Consider the following 20,401-nt stretch of genomic DNA (forward strand, 5'->3'; position numbering starts at 1 on the left):
GGGCACAGAGATAGCAAGTGGTAATTAGCATCAAAATACATCAGACCAACCTACAACACAGACACACACAGACACACAGACACACACACACACACACACACACACACACACACACACTCACACACACCACACAAACACACTTTCAGACACTACATTCAAACTTGTATTACCTGCTCAATATCTCTGGCCTGTCTTTGTCTAAAGATAACCATTTCTTTATCTGTATCTTTATAGGTTTAATCATCAAAAAGTTCATTGTCGAGTGAGTTAGAGCCCATCTTCCTGTTTGCCTCATAAAGCTTTATGCCTGTTTCTTTCAGTTAGTGTGTGCGGGAGTTGCACATGCATGCTTGCATAGTCAGCTCTGCCTTTGCTTCCTGTGGCACACAATACAGCTTTGAGTCTCAGGCTTCTTTGGCCCAGGCAGAGTGCAACTTCATGATGCCAACAGATAAGTCTTCTCATCACCCACAAAAGTATGTGATCCCCCAGCTCCCTCAAGGAAAACTCGAACATTTCACATGTCACCATAAACCTCATCTTGCATCCTTTTCTCCGGAAGCTTGATGGGTCTCTGGTTATGGCTTCGATTCAGGTAGTGAGTCATACATGGTGCTAAAGAGTCTCTCTCTTCCTTCCTCTCACTCTCTTCCTCTCCCTTTCTCTGTCTCTGTCTCTCTTTGTCTGTTTATATCAGCCTTTGTCTTTCTATCTCTATCTCTCTGTCTCACGTGTAGATGCCGACACACATGTTTTTCTGTGACGATGACGATGCTTTTTGCTCACTATAGGCAACCGCACACCTCCTGGATGTAAAAGGAAAGAACTGGAAGCTTTCCCTGCTATCATTTCCTCTCTTGTTAACAAGTTTTTCTTTAAGCCAGCTTTAGGCGTCTCATTTCCCTTCAGTTGACATCCATATACAATAATTATCAGTAAACCTGAGGATTCGTTAGTGCCCTGAGGTATTTGTTGAGAGGTTGCTAAAGATTCTGTTCACTCCTGAGTTGCATTCAAAATCGTCATGTGTGTAACTAAGTGTGTATGTGTGTATGTTTACACTGTGTTTCTCCAACTCTACAAGAGTTTCCAAAAACAAAAATCCCTTAAAGCAATTGGCTATGGATAATTGTCACCTGATAAAAGGAATCTACTTACAATTGTTAAACTAGCATTTATCATGAAAAGTCTCTTTTACCTTAATATATTTTGTTAAAGTATTGTATTCTCAGTGTTTCCCCGCCCCCACCCCCTCTCTCTGTCTGTGTGTGTACATGTGTTGAACAAGGCTCATCTGGAACTCATAAGATCATGGAAAGAAAGTCTGCCTACTTTTTTATGACAGTGTGACACAGTGTGATGCTTCCCTCTCGGCAGGTGAACTATATAAAGCTTAGGAGACAGGTGTCTGTAATGGCCCTAGTTTCCTCTCTTAACACTAAACAGAAGCCTTTCCCTCTGCTGTTCCTCCTGTGAGTTTCAGTCACACAGTCCAGTCACAGTTCTCAGGCTAGCTGTACTCCTGTAACTAACTCACTCTTTATCCTTCCTTAGAAATTTCTAATTGCCCTTTGCTTTTCTTCTCATGACAGGGTTTTTCTGTGTATCCCTGGATGTCCTGGAACTCACTCTGTAGATCAGGTTGATCTCGTACTCACAGAGATCCACCTGCCTCTGGGTCCCAAGTGCTTGTTTTAAAGGTGTGCGCCACCACAGCATAGCTAATTGCCTTTTAAAATTTCATCCTTACCTTGTTTCCCTTTCCTCATTTGTAATCCACATAGAAATGCAAAAATTCCTTTAAAAATATGACTTAAGTCATTATACAACTCCAATTTTAAATTTAAATGACTGAGGGTTATATCATGAATAACAACTCATTAGACTTAACAAAACACTGTATAATCTGGCCCTGCCTGCATTTCTCTACTGGGTAATCACACCTTCTCCTTCCTCTCCTACTTCCAGATGTAGTAGCCTCTTCTTTGCTCTTCAGCGTCTCCAGATTGTCCCTCTGTAAAGCCTTTACTGGCCACTGTTAGCTGGAGTTCTCTTTCCATGCATCTTCAAGTGGCTGGGACTTATCAAATGTCTTCCAAAAGGGTCCTAGTCCCCTGTTCAACCTCTCAGTCTTAATTATTTGTATATGCTACTCATTCTGGTCATTTCATATCAATCACTGTCCTCTTAAAAATTTTTTCATAGCATTTAGCAATGCTATGAAATGACAGGGACTAGTTTGATATTTATCCTCCAGTATAAACTTCATGGAGACCACTTGTTCTAGTCTCTGGATCCTTAGTTCCCAGAGAAAAGCTGTGCTCAATGGCCTACTGTATCCCAGTCAAGAGAAAGAGTGAGTGATTTTTTTTTGTCTCTCAACAGCTGTCTACACTGATTACTCATAACTAATAGGTGACAAATATCTGAAACTGGAATGACTAGTGGTGTCCAGGTTTCCTGGGTCGACCTTGTGAGCATTATTCTTGTTATCAATAGCTGCTGTGCAAAAAGTCAAAGCACACTGCTAACACTGGTCACCTTAAACCTTCTAATTTTATGTTCTGCATTTAGCCTTGTAACAGAACATAATTTTGATGAAGTAACATCTCCTTTTTAGATAAGCTATGCAGCCCTAATTTGAAGTCAGTTTGGCTGCTGCTTCTTTACTTCAATTAATTGGGACATTTTGTTCCTTGGCGACCAGGCTCTTAGCCCATCCACTGCCCCAGCTGTGTTTTTGCTTTTGATGTGAACTGGATAGAATTTTAAAGGTTTTCATTGTTTGGTGTATGCTCATAGCACGGGAAGGTTTTATAATTCTTAGAGAGTTTTGTCTCACTATGTGAATTCATCAGAGATAGAACTTAGTTCCTTGAAAAGATGCATAGTTCAGTAGACTCTGCCTAGCTTTACTGCCGGAGATGTCTTTTACTTTATACCCTTCAGGTCCTAGGTGGTAGGACTAACAGTATATTTTTGTTGAGTTGTAAATAACCTCTCAGGGACAACATTCGGGAAGAAAATCGACTCTCCCTCCCCTAGAAGTCATCAATTGACAGTAGTATCTCAGTGAGGGACTGGGACTTCATAAATTGCCCCACCCCCACCCCACCCACCTGCCCTTCCATACAGGGACTCTGGCTGGCCTGTTATGCAGGTCTTGTGCTCGTAGGCATAGCCACAGTGAATTCATAGGACCTGAAAATGCAATTTTGCTGCAGATATCCATCTTCTTGAATGGGACAAACAATCATTACTACATGTTAATTTGTATTCTACTGATGTGGTTAAATCCGTACTCTTGCTTCTTGGAGTTAACTAACAAGAAAGTAATTGTCTCATCTTACCTGATTAATAATGAGGACAAAATATAAGGTTAGTGAGTTCCAGTTCTAACCATGTTTTGTAAGCTGCTTTCTTAACCTTTCCTGCTGGTTGTGTGTGTGTGTGTGTGTGTGTGTGTGTGGTTTCTGTAGTGTTATTATGTTTTATCCTCACCATATCAATGTAAAGTAGGGGATATTCCTCAACTTTACATATGAAATAACATAATGTAGAAATTTTAATAGTCTTCCCATGATTACAACACAAGTAAATCAGATAGGAAATCAAGTGGGATTAAATAGTCTCTCTGAAGTGTAGGTCTAAAATATTTTGGTGCATCCTGTTATAGCTGCATAGCTACTAAACAAATAAATGGTGGATTACTAAATTTAATTTACTATATTTTTTCATGTGCATATGTTTGAATATGTTCATATGTGTATGGACATGTGTACTTGTGTGGGTATATGTGTGTTTGGGTGTATGTATATGAAATGGAGAAGTCAATATCAGGTGCCTTTCTCAACTGCTCCTACCTTATTGTTTGAACCTGAAGCTCACAAATTTTGCTACACTAGCTGGCCAGTGAGCTTCAGGAATCCTCCCATCTCTGCATCCCTAGCTGGGTTAAACGCACGGGCAAGTGCTCCGCTGTTATCAGGTGCTAAGGATCCAAAGTCAAGTTCTTGCCCTTGTATGACAGGCATTTTACCAAGATAGTTATTTCTCATCCCATTTCAATATGGAATAAGTTATTCAGCGAAAAGACAGTAGGAGTTATATAGAACTTCTGGCTAGAAGTGGTAAATTAATGGTAGATAGTTTCCCTTATCATGGCTGGAATAAATCAGTTAATAATACTGATGATCTTACAAACACCACCCTCTTCTTCCACATAAGGGAGTAAGACCAAAAGCCTAGGCTAAGTAACAACATAGTTGGGGCAACTCAATACCAATGACAACCTTTTTAAAAGTTGTATTTATTCACTTTACATCCTGATGGCTCATAGTTATTTCCCTTCTCTCCTAAGGGTCCCTCCTTCTTCCCCCTCTTCCCCCTCTTCCTCATATCCCACCTCAGCACCTCAATTCACATCAGGACCTAGCCCATCCTCTTCCACTGGGACCAGCCAAGGCAGCCCCACCATGGGGAAGTAATGGAAAATCAAGCAACAGCGTCCAGAGACAGAGCCTGCATCCCTAAATCATCCTTTCCAGTGGTTTTTCCTCTCTTTGGTGAAATTTTTGTGCACATGGAGACAACTTCACCCTTCAGTAGTTCTGATAACTGTAAAACCCAGGAAATAATGTAGCAATTTAATTCCAATTTGGAGAAGAAAATTACCTATCCTTCTATATTATTAAAATATCAGATTCTATACAAATCTAAAAGAATGTCTGTGTGTGTCTGTGTGTGTTTTTAACAGAATATCATGGTGAGCACAAACAGTTTAATAGTGGGCATGTGCAGTTCAAACAGCTTTGGCATTTGCTTATTGAAGATGATGAAGACAGAGCTCAAAGTCTGAATACTAGATATATTTAGTGATTTTTTTCTGTAAAGTATTAATTTCTGTTTGATTGTTACTCTTCATATTGAGTGCTTACTGTCATTATTTTTGTTTGAAAATTCATCTGTTAGAAATTCAGACACTAAAATCTTCCTGTGCATCTTACTCTGTGGCTTCCGCTCCCCTTTGATCTCTGTCTTCTTTTTCACCTTGTTCTCCTTTTTAGTCATTGTCTTTTTCTCCTGAAAACACACAGAGAAACATAGAAAAGTTTAAACAGTATGTTTTCTAAGATCTAGCACCTACTTAATATTCGGATATCTAAGAAACTAACAAACTTTCTCCCCACTTTAAAAAAAAACCCTCCCATTTTCATTTTCTGTTTTGAAACAGAATTCTTTATTTAATAAATGCTTCATTTTATTGGTGTATCTTGTGCTTCCTAAAAATATAATTAGTTCCATTACATTCTTTCTTTATTAGCATGCGCAATTGTAATTCAGCCGAGAGTCTTCCTTTCCGGGAGTTAATGAAGTCTGCTAAGAGGCACATTGCTACAGCAAAAAGGCTGGAATGCAGCAGTGTGGAAGGCTTCATTACCAGGGAGGGCTTTAAAAGGGCAGCTGCTTCTTAATGCCACAGCCATTAAAATGGCATCTTCCTGACACAATATTAGCATGTGCTATTGTTTTCTTGCCTTCTCGTTCTCATGCTGTTTTCTAGTGATGAACTAGAATATAATTCCACTTCGCTAAGAAAAGCATATATATATATATATATATATATATATATATATATATATATATACACACATACATATATATGCATTTTTCAAATTATGTGTTATCTTAATTTTAGAGTCTTCCTGACCAAACAAGCATTTTTGCTTGAAAAGTTTTTAATCATTTCTTGAGGTGTTAAAGCATATGGTTTATTTGGATATTCTAGTGGGAAAAGTTACAAATTACATTCAAATTCTGATATTTTTGTTGACATGGTAATCAAAATTAAGAGCCAATAAAAAATAGGTTATAAATATTTTGGATTTGTCTTATAGCTTATTTTAAAGAAGGTATGAGGCTTCCTACTGCTGTCAAAATCATCATCAAAATCATCTTCTCATTAATTTATTTTTTCCATCTGGATACATCTGTTCTATACCAGGAAATTTCAGGATAGGAAAATTGTCAGGAGAATATTATGCCTACTATTCTCTACTTAGATCTCCTTGCTGTTTACAAACTAGGAGGCCCGAGGGGATTGTTTGTTCTCCCTGACACCAAGTGTGTGATATCCACAGTTCATAAAGCCCTTGATGTGGGGGAAGAGAATTCAGATGGGAGAAGCAGTGGTGAAGAAAAGAGTGAAGATTTTGTTAATTGGATAATTCTTGGTGCTAACTTGCTGATCTTGCCTTCATTCTTTCCAGATCTCAATCAGTAGTGGACCCTACAGTGCTGAAACGCATGGATAAGAGTGAGGAAGAAAACATGCAGCCTTTACTTTCTCTGGACTGAGAACTTTTGCACCCCTACCCCATGGATTAGAAATGGGAGGTACTGGCTTTCAGCAACAGGGACAGCACTGGGCATTTACCTGCTGGAAAACCTTATTCATGTTAATGTAGCATAATGCATAAGGCATCTGGCTTTCACATTTGCCTAAACCATGGGTGCCCTGGGCTAGATTTGAAAAAAAAAGTCAATAATTTATTCTGTAAGTGCCAAGTTCTTTGTAAATACAACATAGTCTTCACATCAAGTTTGTAAATTTTGGTAGTAATTTAATTTGGGAAAGATTGACTCACAAGTTTGAGCCAGTGATATGGACTATAATAAGAAACATAAAGACACATACACTATAAAATTTAATTAAATGTATCCCTGTTTCCTATGAAGCCATATTTCTGCTATCATAGTGAATTGTTTCATTGTTATTCTCTGAAGCACTGTCAATATTCAAACACACTTTGGGCACAGCAAGCTCACTTATTTCCAGGAAATTGTTGTGATTGATGTTTCCTTGTTTAGTGATTTCCATTTCAGAGGAACTATTCTAGAACCATCACTGGCTGCATCAGAAGACAGAGAGCGGAAGATGAGCGGGTGAACAAAGTCTTGACCTCTTCTGTTGTTGATTCACAGAGTCTTTCAAGAAAACGTGTTTCTAAACTCAAGACGTTGAATTCTGAAAAAGAGTGTTTTCTTTTTAAATCTAAACTCCTGACTTCACAATCTTTCGTTTACTTAAGATTCCATTGTAGCCCTTGTCTGTTGTACTTTAGAATATTTTCATGCAAAATTCTTTGACCAAGAAAATGAAAATTAGTTTCTGAATCATTTTGACAGCCAATTTTGAACATAAAATTTATCACTTACAAATGGGCTAATTTCATATCATTGAGCACTTGTTGGAAAATATGTTCACACATTACATATATATTTGTATTGAGTTATAATAAATTATTGATATGACAGGCTTTGAGATAGCATGGAAAATGATTTTCAGTGAAATAAATAAAAATGAAGCCTTTTGACAGACTTCAGGATACCTATTCAAGGGAATTCAATGTATCATAAAATGAATTCTTCAATGTGTGTCACCTTTGAATGTGATTTTTTTTCTTTTTAAGAAACAACAAATCTCAGTATAACATAGGCACTAGGCAATGAAGAGCAAATGAGTTTTTTCTTAAATTTAGGTTAATTATCTTGTTATTCTTTTACGGTTTTGAGAAAAGATTAAAAAAGACAGCATATATCAATTAAAGTCTAGACTCAAATTTGTATATAATTTGTAGTCTTGTTTCATAAATTGTATAGCTATAGACAATGTTAAACATTTGACTTTGAATTTTAATTCCTGTGTAGAAAGGCAAGAGTTTTATTACTTTCCTGGCATGAATTTTGAGATTGAGAATTTACCATCATTCAAGAGAAAAATATCTCCAAGAACTTTTAGAAACCAGTGTAAGTCAAGGCATATAAAAGCATTGATATATCCATTAGCCAAAAACTTAAAAAAAATCTAGATAGACTTTGGCAGCCCCTAATCTCAACGTTGAACCAACACACCAGTCTGCAGCAACATGGGTTGCCTAATGCTTGTACAAGTACAGAGATAATAAACTTTTGAAAATTGCTTTATATTTTTAAAGATATATTAAGAATGGCAACCTTCAGCTGCCTTCAAAATAATAGTGATTGTTGGTCTGGGTACTCTGGCTGTCTTTGTGGCAGGGATTTGAATGAAATGAGGATTAAAAGCCAGAGCTTCTTAAATTGGATCAGAGCCCAGGCACCACTTATTGATGAATAGGTTGTTGTTGACTTGACCTATGCTCTCTAGGCCTGGACTTCCTTCATGATAGAAGCATATGCCTGGAAGTAGGAGTCACTGGAATAAACCAAGAATATTGTAAGCACAGACAGACAATCTCTGTCTCTTGACATGCATCATTTGTTGACAATTTTCAGAACTCTTCTAGCTTCAGATGTCACCCAGCATAGCCAGCATCCTTCTCCTACCATAGAGTTAGTGTCACATATAAAAATAATTTGTATCATCTACGCTTTTTCCTAAACCAACATTTGGTATTGTCAAGCGTCTGCTCCTCTTCAAATGAGCAGCTGAAAGTTGGCTAGAACTCTTAAAATATTTTAAAAATGAACAAACAAATTAAAACAATGATGCCTTTTGATTTTCTAGCAATGGTTTTGAAACTGCTGAGTGAAAGACTATTTATTCAAATTTATAAATGCTCCCTTCAGCATCAGCTAAAGCAGTGCTTAGGCAAATGTTCCCCTCTTAGGATATCTCACATCATGTAACAACATTTATGGTCCATCAACTAGCATGTAAGTGTGAGTGTTCTAGACCACTCTATGCTCCTGATGGATTCTGTTCTTTACTTTGGATGCTATATTTTGGCTTGTAAGTGGTCTCATTGCTTTACATTTGTGAACTTCAAAGAGGTACCACATCGATTTGGAGTAGTCCAGTTCACCTCTGTTCTTCCCTTTTCAAAAAATGGTGCTGGGCATTGAACCCAGTCCTGAGTTTGCCAGGCACGTGCTCCACCTCTGAGCTCTAGGCCAAGTTCCCATTTATTTTTCTCTTTGTCCATTCCATCTCTTATATCTTTCTTTCAGTTGTTTCAGGAACAGCTGCTTTCAAAACTGACTTTAAAAATAAAGAACTCTTCTTATCGTACTCTCAGTGACACGTTTTGTTGGCTATTAAATAAGATAAGATCACCACATACACTCTAAAGAATATGAAGAAGTGCCTCTTTAAAAATAGAATAAAACATCAGTAATATCACACCCAGTTTATTTGCACTCTCTTTAAAAAACCCAACATATCCCTCAATATTGAGAGGGTAACATGTAGATGTCTTTTGAAGAAGGGTATCTAAGGCTGTGCTTTGATGGTTTTTATACAGAATTGTGTGTTGTGAGTGATTAACGTAGTAACTTCAACCCATGCTATTTAAAACAGAGCACTGTTTTAAAGCAGTATAGAGGTGTTAAGTAGAGGTTCTCAAGCAAATTGTTAAAAATGGGTTATGCATGATTTTGGTTCAGCCAACAATTTGTATTTGTGTGGGCAGAAGCACTCCATAAGCCACTTCATGGAAAAATGCTTGTTTATAGTATTAAAATTCATGTCCCTAAAGAGAAAAACCACAAAAGATGTTCTCCTTAATATGTGTATGCAGGTCTCATGGTCATTCAATCATTTAAGCTTTCTGTAACATTCCCAAAGGAACAGACAGACTGTATAGCAATCTTTTAGGCATCAGGAAACACAGATAGGAGTCATCTCACAAGGAAACCTTGAGAGCCATGGCAGGCTGTCTACTACTACACACAGCTTCAGGTTCATCACCACACTACCCATGATCTTTTAAAGACATTTTGTTAAAGAAATCTTCAGAGAGACTTTGTACATCTACTGTGGGGTTAAAATCTGCCTGGTTGGTTTGCTTTGCTTCTTTCATTGAATATATATATATATATATTTCCTTGAAAAGTTGTACTGAGCCTTGATGACATTCCAGAAAGTGTCCCAACACACACAGTGAAATGACTCAAGTCCCAGCATGTGGTATTTTAACATTCAGGTGGTATAGTATTGATACTTGACACCAGTAGGCCACAGATATTCCAGTTTAGACCTGTTATTTGCACGGGTGGCCTGAAGTAGCGGTGCTGCAAGAAGAGGCAGTAATGGAACAAATGGACTTTTCTGGTCTTTAGCTGAGAAAAACAGCTTCCCATATGCTACCATAAGGACTGGCCGTTGTTCAGCCCTTCAGATTGGATGAGTAACTAGAAATATAAGCAGACCTTGGCTTTGCAACATTTTTAGCTCACTGCCTTCACAGACTTACATGCATCCAAGATTTTCATTTATAAAAATCCAGAGGTTAGTTCCACACACAATACTATGAAGTTTTTATTCACGAAATCATGTGAATGAATCCACCTAAACTGGAGGAAAAATATAAAAATTGCATTTCTTGTAGTGAAACACTCAAGTTGGACTTTTGTTCAGAGAAGGACAAATGTTACTGTAGAAAGGAAAATTATTTAGAAACCAAATAGTTGTAGCTATAATAAGTGCACTTTACAGCGAGGGGTGGGAAGTGTTGACAGTGTAGAAGATGTTTGTCAGTATTTGACTTAGTTTCAGAACTCCATGCGAATATTCCTGTCCACTATGTTTTCAGAGTTGTTGATTATCTCCACATTATTTGTGTGAATAAAATAGACCTAGATAAAACCTAACTAAATTCTAAGGATGTCTTTAGCATGAACCAGTCCCCAGCTATTTTGAAACATTTGAAAACCAATTTACACATCAGAGGTTCAAGCCATTGTCTTATTTCTGATCTAGTTTTGTTTTTGATTTTGTGTCATTGCATGATTTTTTTTAGTTGCAAGTTTTTATAATAAACATTAAATGAATTTGAAAATAAATAAAGCCAAAATACACACTTTTTTGTCTTTAAAGTTCCAATAATAACTAAAATCTTTATAAGTGTTTCCAAAGTATCAAACACTTTATTATTTGGCTTAAATGTAATAAATGTTGCTAGCACACATGGGTTGAACTTCATTACACATTGTTTACTATTTGATCTCTTGAGGGAGTTCTCTGTGGCAAAGCATTATGATAAAACATCTATTTCACTCTAGGAGACGGGAATTTTTATGGGATTTTCTGGAGCTAATAATATACCTTGAGGTCGGTGAAGATTTAAGAATGATCTACTTTGAAGATTCCAGGCTGCTGTTCTTCTATGTGCTCAGCTTGTTTGTTTACTTTTCTCATAAGAGAACAATGTAACAATTGACCTTACTTGCCTTGGATTTCCCACGTAATCAACTTTGGAAACCCGTGATAATGCGCAGCTGTCGTCTTGTTATGTACTCTCCCATGCCTCAGACCTAGAACAATGCATGTGTGTCAATTGCCGAAGGCAACAAATACAGAGGCTGAAAACAATCTCCTAAAATGAATATCTACCATAAAATGTTAACATAAATTTGTATACTGGTTGAGAACCAATGACGTTCGTATTACTATTTGTTGTCTGGTCAGTTGGGGTATGTTGAAGCCAGGGCCTTAATCCCTTGTAAACTCTGATAAAGGCTTCTATAAGATTTCCCTCATTCCTTCTCTGGTAGACAATTTCTACACCATTCAGTAAAGATAGAGCAAAGCCCTTTGTGAGGGACAAAGACAGTCACACAGACAGACAGACAGACAGACAGACAGACAGACAGACACATGGGACAGAATCACAAGACACCTTCAGCCAGGCACTAATTCCGACTCATACAGAAGGCAGAAGACACAGGCGGCATAAACTAGAGAATTCAAATCTGGACTCACTCTTGGCTAAGTGACTCCAAAGGGAAATGCTTTTATTTCTTCCCTTAATGTGACATGGGTGCATTATTATTAACCCCGCGTACACTATTAATAATTCCATTCTACTCAGTTATTTATTCCAAAAGAGAATTAAAAAGTGCAAAGTTTTTTAGTTTGCTTTTTTGTTGCTGTTGTTTTGTATATGGCAGATTTTGAGTTTGTAGGTGGTGGATGGGTTACGTCTGAAAAAAATGGTCATGTCTAGTGAAACATGAATGTAGGTGATAATTTTATTTAGAGGAATTATTGTATCCTCTTGGGCAGGAATATCTCAATCTTTCTAATGTTTGTATGTTTGAAACAGAGGGAAATATAAAATTGTATAACTCACTTCATTAAAATGCTACTTAGCATTTGGTCACTTCGCAACCATTCAACAGACTGTAAGGAACTAAACGTCTAAGGTGTGTACTGTGCAAAATAACTTTAAACACAGTATGATTTTCACATCCTCACAGAAAGCAAGTGGTTTAGGCAAGAGTTTAAATTCAGAAATTAGCATTATAAGAACCATCTATATCGATTTAAGTAAATCTCATTGAAAATAATTTCAGGAGAAAGCATTAAGTAAAACAAAAATATTCAAACCTGACTGAAGAGTTAATATTTCCCCCAACCCCCTAGTTTTTAGTGTATGTGTGTGTGTGTGTGTGTGTGTGTGTGTGTGTGTGTGTGTGTGTTTAGTCATCACCTTAATGTTTCCTTTTTTCTCTCATAAAACTTAAGATATGGAATTACTAACTTCCTAAATCAGTGAAACATTTCTCATTTAGTGGATAGTTTCCTCAAAATGGAATCTACTTTAAAATAAGAAGATGGGGCCACCAAACATGATCAGAGTTCAAAGCATTGGTTTAGAGAGAATTAACTCTGCACACTTGCCTAAGTATGTGTATTTTTTATTTCTATCTTTCTTTTATTAAAAACATTTTATGCAATATATTCTGATTATGATTTTCCTCTCCCTAAACTCCTCCCAGATCTTCCCCACCTCACCTCACATCTGAATCCATACCCTTTCTGTCCCTGTTGGAAAACAAGCAGGCATCTGAATAATAATAATAATAATAATAATAATAATAATAATAATAATAATAATAATAATAATAATAAAAAATATGATAAAACAAACCCAACCAAGCTGGAATTGGACAAAGCAAAAAAAAACCCCACAGAATATAAAGAGAGAAAAATAAAAGAACAAAAACACCTATAGATGCAGAGATGCACATGATTGCATGTATAGGAAGCTTCATTTGGGGATGAGACGTGTTGGAGCTCTATCTCCCTTGTTATTTGGCAATTTCATTTAGACCATCTTGATACATGTACATATTTAAAGAAACATGTACTGTATTAGATTTCCATATGACCTGCAAATGGCCTTTAGCTTTAATTGTCACTCCCCGTATTTCCTTCATTGTCCCCTCTCTTCCCCCTCTCCCTGTTCAATCCTCCCATTCTTTTGCCCCTCCACCTATCTCTTCATAACTATTCTATTTCTTCTTCCAAACGTAATCAATCCATTTATCCCATCTATTCCTCTACTCCATGCCTAACTTCTGTGGTTACACATATTGAAGACTGGGATTAATTTGCTCATTTATTCTTTGTGTTGTCATTGTTTTTTTCTATTTTATTTATTTCAGCCCAAGTTTGTTTGTTTTTTTTTTTTTCTTACCATATATTCCTACTGGATTTCATTTCTTTATTTGTTCTAGAGGTTTCACATATACCATTAAGTTACTAATGTGAGATCTACCCAGTTTTTTTTATGTCGGCACTTAGTGCTTCAAATTTGTCTTTTAGAACCCCTTTCATTGTGCCACATAAGTTTCAGTACATTATGTATTAATTTTCATTCCATTCTAATTCTAATTTCTGTCTTGCCCCATTTTTTCATTCTGTTCAGGTTCCATGATTTTATAAGCTTTCTGTTGTTCCTTTTGTTGCTGATAATCAGCTTTATTCCACAGTGGTCTGATAGGATGCAAGACGTTATTTCAATTTTCTTGTATCTGTTGACTTGCTTTGTGTCAAGGATGCTGTCAGTTTTAGAGATAGCTCCATGAGCTTCTGAGAAGACGGTATGTTCTTTTTTTTTGTAAACTATTCTGTAAATATCTGCTTGGGCCATTTAATTTATGACATCATTTGTCTCCAGAATTTTTCTATTAAGTTTTTTTCTGGATGACCTATCTATTGTCAAGAATGGAATATTGAAGTCATTTGCAATTACTATGTGAAAGCCAAAACATAATTTTAGCTGCAATTACATTTCTTTATGAACTTAGGTGTCCTTGTGTTTGGTGTATAAATGTTCAGAATTGCAATATCCTCTTGATGGATTTTTCCTTTGATGAGTATATAGTACCCTTTCCTACCTCTTCTAATTAGTTTTGGTTTATAACTTATTTAGTCAAATATTAAAATGGCTGCACTGGTTTTCTTCTTGGGTCCATTTTCTTAGAATATCTTTCATCATTGTACCCTGAGATGACATCTACCCTTGATGTTAAGCTGTATTTCTTGGATGCAACAGAAGGATGAGTCCTGTTTCCAGATTCAATTAGTTTATGTCTTTTTATTGGGAGTCTGAGACCATTGATGTTAAGAGTTGCCTGTGAGCCATGTTTACTGATTTCATTATTTTGTTGTATTCCCCCTACCCCCGAATCTTTTGAATTACTATTCTGAGATTATTTTTTCCTTGTTATATTACTTGGATGTGGTTAACCTTTTCAGGTTAAAGTTTTCCTTCTATCACCTTTCATAGAGCTGAATTTGTAGATAGATACTGGTTGAATTTGGTTAATTGGGGGTTGTATTTCTTTCTCCATCTATTGTGATTGAAAGTTTTTGTGTGTAGAGTAGTCTGGGCTGGCATTTGTGGTCTCTGACATTAGTAGAACATCTGTCTAGTCTCCATTGAAAAGTCAGATGTCATTTTAATAAGTCTGTCCTAAGTGTCACTTGTCTTTTCTTCTTATAACTCCTAATACTCTCTTTGTTCTGTATGTTTTGTGCTTTGATTATTATTTGTCATGGGGAGTTTTTTTTTTCTGTTTAGTGTATTTGGTGTTCTGTATGCTTCTAGTATCATGATAGGCAACGTCTTTAGGTTGGAGAACTTTTATGATTTTGTTGCAAGTATATTCTGTGCATTTGACCTGGGTTTCATCTCCTCCCTCTATTCCTATTATTCATAGGTTCAGTCTTTCCACAGGGTCCCTTCCCCATCCACCGGAAGTCCTGCCTGTTTAGGAGGTGGCCACTTCCGTCTCCATGTCTCCTGCTGCTAGGATGCTAAAGTCGCCCTCCAAGGAGCTTACTTTGTCCAGGTCTCTAGCTTGTCCCAGAGATGTGTCCCCTCAGTTTCCCTTCTCTCTTCCAGGCCTCCTGCCTCCCATCCCCACTCTCCGTACACCTGATCCTCACCCTTGTTCCCCTCCCCACACCCTGTCCCACTCACTTCCCACTCTTCATCCACTCCTGCTGCCTATTCTCTTTCCTTTTCTGAGTGACCCTCCCTTGCGCTGTCCTTGTTACTTATTTTCTTTATGTCCTCTGTGAGTTGTAGTCTGTTTATCCTCTACTAAATGGCCAAATTCTGCTTATAAGTGAGTACCCACCATGTGTGTCTTTCTGGGTCTAGGTTACCTCACTCAGGATTATCGTTTCTAGTTCCATCCATTTGCCTGCAAATGTCACAATTTCCTTGTTTTTAACAGCTGAGAATTATTCCATTGTGCGATGTACTACAATTTCATTATCCATTCTTCAGTTGAGGGACATCATTTTGCTTGTTTCCAGATTCTGGTTACTTATAAATAACACTGCTATAAACATAGTCAAGCAAGTGTCCTTGTTGTGTGGTGGAGCATCTGTTGGGTATACGCCTAGGAGTGGTATAGCTGTGTTTTTGAAATAGAGTTATTCCTAATTTTCTAAGAAATCGCCAGATTAATTTTTAATGTGGTTATATAAGCTTGCACTCCCACCAGTAATGGAAGAGCGTTTCCCTTTCTCTACATCCTTGCCAGCATGTGCTGTCACTTGAGGTTTTGATCTTAGCCATCCTGACAGGTATAAGATGGAATCTCAGAGTCATTTTGATTTGCATTTCCCTAACAACTAAGGAGATTGTTATGTTGGTTGGCTTGCCTCTGAGTTCACTTTTCCAGTTCCATAAATTTTTCTTTTAGTGATTTCATTTCCACTTTCATATCTTAAACAGCTTTCTTCATTTCATTTCATGATTTACGCTATTCCAGGAACATGTACAATACACTTCCACCTTAGGACATTCATCTTCCTTTCCATTCTTCTTATTCGGTTCATTCCCTCAACTCTGTCAGGTCTTCATTTAGTGCCCTGGTCTTGTCATGGCCTCTTTTCCTAGTTATATAAAAGAACCTCTTGTGTATCTTCTCTGCACTCTACTTCTTCTCCATGGTGTATTTGATGCCACATTCTTTTCTTCTCTTTTTTCATTCCTTTTTTTTATTTTTGACTTGTTTTACATCTCCACTACTGCTACTTTGGTTCCACAAGGGCAGAGATCAGACTGTTTCCTGCTCCATTGTTGTCTCTAAGGAGAATGTAGCCACCTGGGATGGAGTGGGAGGGTCCTTTCTTATAGGTTTCTCAGGAGACAGGGATCTTATGCCTTGTTATTAATGAATGAACCGTGGTACCTGTTTGCCATCAGGCTTTCTCTGAATCAGCCTTGAGAGGAGGGAAGGAAAAAATCTAGATCAAGTTACTTGGGTTCTGGAAAACAAATTTGTCTAGATTTAGGAATTGTCATAATTCAATCAATGTAGAGGAGTTTTACAAGGTGATGTGGCCCTGGATTAAAAAAAATATTTTACTGATTCACTGATTATATTAGTTATCTGCATTGTCTTTTATTTATTTCAATTTATTTATTTATTTTTTTTATTTATTTATTTTCATATACTTAAAACCAGTTTAGGAAGAATATGCCTAGAGAAGACACTCAGAGATTCATTTTTATTGTACAGGAGAAGACAGAGATACAATGGGAAGGGAATTTGATCTTCTCTGCTGCCCAACAAAATAATATAAGTGAAGGTAAAGTTTAATCACTTAAAGATTTGTCCAAGATACAGAGCTTATACATTACAGCCACATATTCAGAAAGCCCTGAAGCCTTAATTAAATTTATATTTGATATCTTTATGTTTGACTTTAACATTTTTGCAGTTCTGATATATAATAAGTCATTTGTGCTCATATAGTCTAATGATCTCTCCATAGATCTTGTTTTTCATTGTTATTTTAATTCCAAGTCAATTTATGGAAACTCAAAGACTTACTGGCTACACTTAGCTATCTCCATATTCTTACTTTCCCACAATTTACATTGATATCTTACTTTCATCAATGAGACAGTCTCTGTACCATCTCTTGGGTTTCTCATTTTTAACCTGTTTTACTTTTTAATTCTTACCCAACTCAGGTTATTGCATTTCCTCATAGATTGTAGTGCCTTTCCCAAAATTGCAATCACTAATACCTCCAGGTTTTTAAAATTTCCTATTGGATATTCCATTAAGAAAACACCAAAAATAAGGAATTAGAATTGGCAGGTGATAGTGATGAATGTTGTATAACTAAAGAAAACATAGACTTTTGCAAATATTTTCAAAAGTCAGCCAGTCATTTGGTGGGTTTTGGATTTATGGTCTGTGTTTCTCATTGTATAGTACATTGGATGTTATTAATCAATGAGTCATATATTTGCCATTTAAAAGTACATGGCAATTAGGGTCAATGGGCACTGTGGGAAGCTATCTAGAGAAGAGAATAAAGGTCTCTGTTCAAGAACAAGGTGACATTTCCTTATTTCAGACAATTTGATTCTTCAGTCTGTACAGTGGGTTCCAGCTGCTGCTGTGGTATCTTTTTTTTCACCAGCTTTTACTAATGTACTTAGCATCATCCAGAAATTGAATTCAAGCTCAAATATACATAGCTCACAGAAGGTGTTATGGTTCCTGTTCACTTTCACTGAATTTTGTGGGTTGGTTTTTGTTTTGCTTTTTATAATTTTCTTCATGGTGGATCCTAAAAATCTACTCCTAAAGAAATTATGTAGGCATTGCAATGTATTTATAAGGTAGGTCATTCTTTGATATTCTTAAAGGCATAGTACAGATGTTTCACATCCTTAAAACAAAACAAAACTATGACATTGTGTTTATTGTTGAGGGAGAAAAGAGCTCTGTTAAACAAAATATCAGGAAATGACAGTCCAGATTCAGAAATGTGAGTTCGTCTATGTCTCAGTTCCTTTTATCATAAACTAACTTCCTGCAGATTAAAACCCAAGTAAAATAGCTATAAGTAAAATTACTGCTTGATGTAGGAACATTTACTATTGGTACTGATATTTAGAGGGGAAATACTTTTACATTTAAGCTTATGCAAATGTTGCAATGTCACAATGTTATTTAAATACATTGTTCATTTGATAAATATTATATAAGCTTCAAATTTTAAAAACAAAATGAAAAAAAAAACCCCAACTTCTAGGATGATAAGATACAGGGAAAGGCAGTGTCATGTGGATCTCCCCTCAAAGAAGTGGTGGGAGAGTAGATTCAGATAATTTTCTTTTTAATGAATAAGCTTACAGAGCACTGCACTGAGACAAAGGTTTCTAGGCCCTGAAGACATAAGAGTAATAACAGATTCCTCACAGGTCTGGAAATTTCCTTCTAATGGGGAAGACATATGAAAAGAGACAGAGCCTTGGGGGCCTGTGTTGGATTTACACTAATGTAATTATGGGACCTCTGGAACACTACGTCATGCTCAGCTCCAAAATGGGGCAATAACAGCATCCACACCAGGAAACTGATTTTGTTATTTGTCCATTTAATATCCTGACTTTTTCTGTTGCATGAAAAGATCCAACATAATCTCTCCCTATGCATGAAATTTGGAAGGGGCTTCTTCTGTTTTGTGTACAGGCTCTTTAGTGCTTTTGGTGGGTTTTGCTGATGCTCTGGTACAAATCAATATGATAATTAGTCTCCTTGATGGCATTCTCTTAATACATATTGCTTTTCTATTTTATTCCACTATTCAGAAATAAATTTCTACCAGAAAGAAAAGAGAAGCATTTAAAACTCCACTTACTTCTTCCATTTAATCTGCTGTTTCCCTGTAATCAGAGTACTTCCTGCTTCCAAGATTTAATGATAAATTTATTCTTTCTGTTAGGTGATTATACCATAAACTACCCCCAGGTACTCATTATAGGAAAGCCTGTCAGTGAGGACAGAACAGAATACCAGGGATGTAGACAATAATTCACCTTAGAGGAACTGTGAGAAAATAAAGATTTCCTTATGAAATAAAGAAAAAGAAAACTAATAAGCAACAGTAGCCTGGATGACAATGCATCTGTCTACACTTAGAGAGAAGATCACTCAGGAAGTATGTTATACTGTAAGGTGGCGACCATGTTAATTAGTGGAACAATACGCAGCCACATATCTTTTTTCTTTTTTTATGTGAGTAATGTTGTAATGCCCAAGTTGTGTAACCTCCAAAGACTACCAGGGATCAGCCAGCTGTAAATTACATAGGGTCTCGTTTATTTCAAGCTTAGAGTCAGCCTGCTAGCAAGGAGGGAAGATGGCAGCCCCTAGTGCTAGGGGAACAGGGTTTTTAAAGGAAAAAACTTCAGAGGGCAAGTTCCAAGCCATTTCTAAGCCTTGCTGTTGGCATGATAGGTTAGAGGGATACAGGGAAGTTGCCCTTTAAGCTGATTGGCTGGGGGACCAGGGCTAAGAGAGGGTGACCAGGGCCAGACCACAGGGGAGATTTGTTTTGGTCACTGTGACTTGTATACTTGTATCTCTGATTGGTTGGCCCTGGATGCAAGCTCCTGGGAATAGTTGTTAGATGTATATTTGTCATTTTCCCTGGAAATTCCAGGGGTAGTGGGGAGGAAGTCAGGTGCTCAGGCCCTGAACACAAAATGCTGTTGGTTTGGTCTCCATAATGTGTGTGTGGGTGTCTGTGGATGTGTGTAGGTGCATGTGCACACCTGAGTCTTTTGGTGTCTAGAGGTTGGTATCCAGTGTCTTCCTCAATTGCTTTCCACTTTATTTTAGTGAAGCAGGGTCCCATTCAGTTAGTCTAGCTAGCCAGCCTACCCAAAGACACCTGCAGACAGCTGCCACGTGAGGTAGCTATTACAGCTGGCTGGCTTTTGTGTGGGTACTAGGGATCTGAACCAAAATCCTCACATATGTACAACAGGCACTTTATTTGCCAAGCTATCTCCTAAGTCCCAAGATTTCTCTTGATTAAAAAAATCACACAAAAGTTAAATCATGCAAATTAACAATCATATCAATCCATGACCTCATGTAATCAGTTCCTAAAACTCAATCCACAGTGATTCTCTTTCATATGATCATTTTCATAAAGAAACAGGAAAGGGCAAAAACAATGTTTTTTTTTTCATGAAATTTACTAATGAGAGAGACACCTGCTTTGGACATAATGAAGCATTCTGTATCAGGACAGGAAGATATTGACAGTTTTAAGACTGGATTTTTAATGATAGGATGTCTT

General features: G+C 37.0%; 1 protein-coding gene across 1 annotated transcript in view; it reads left to right on the forward strand.

Annotated features, from left to right (window-relative positions):
* The window catches only part of CLVS2 (clavesin 2), a gene marked incomplete at its 5' end in the record, with an annotated part of 86,373 nt that extends 75,534 nt beyond the window's left edge, over positions 1–10,839 (forward strand). The window contains one exon of the mRNA XM_084775821.1: positions 6,270–10,839. Coding sequence (XP_084631947.1) covers positions 6,270–6,357 — 88 coding nt within the window. The 3' untranslated portion in view covers positions 6,358–10,839. The remainder of the gene's footprint in view (positions 1–6,269) is intronic.
* Between the last annotated feature and the right edge of the window lie 9,562 nt (positions 10,840–20,401).

Source organism: Acomys minous (genome assembly GCF_964271855.1).
Source record: "Acomys minous genome assembly, chromosome: 3".
NCBI classification, from domain to species: Eukaryota; Metazoa; Chordata; class Mammalia; order Rodentia; family Muridae; genus Acomys; species Acomys minous.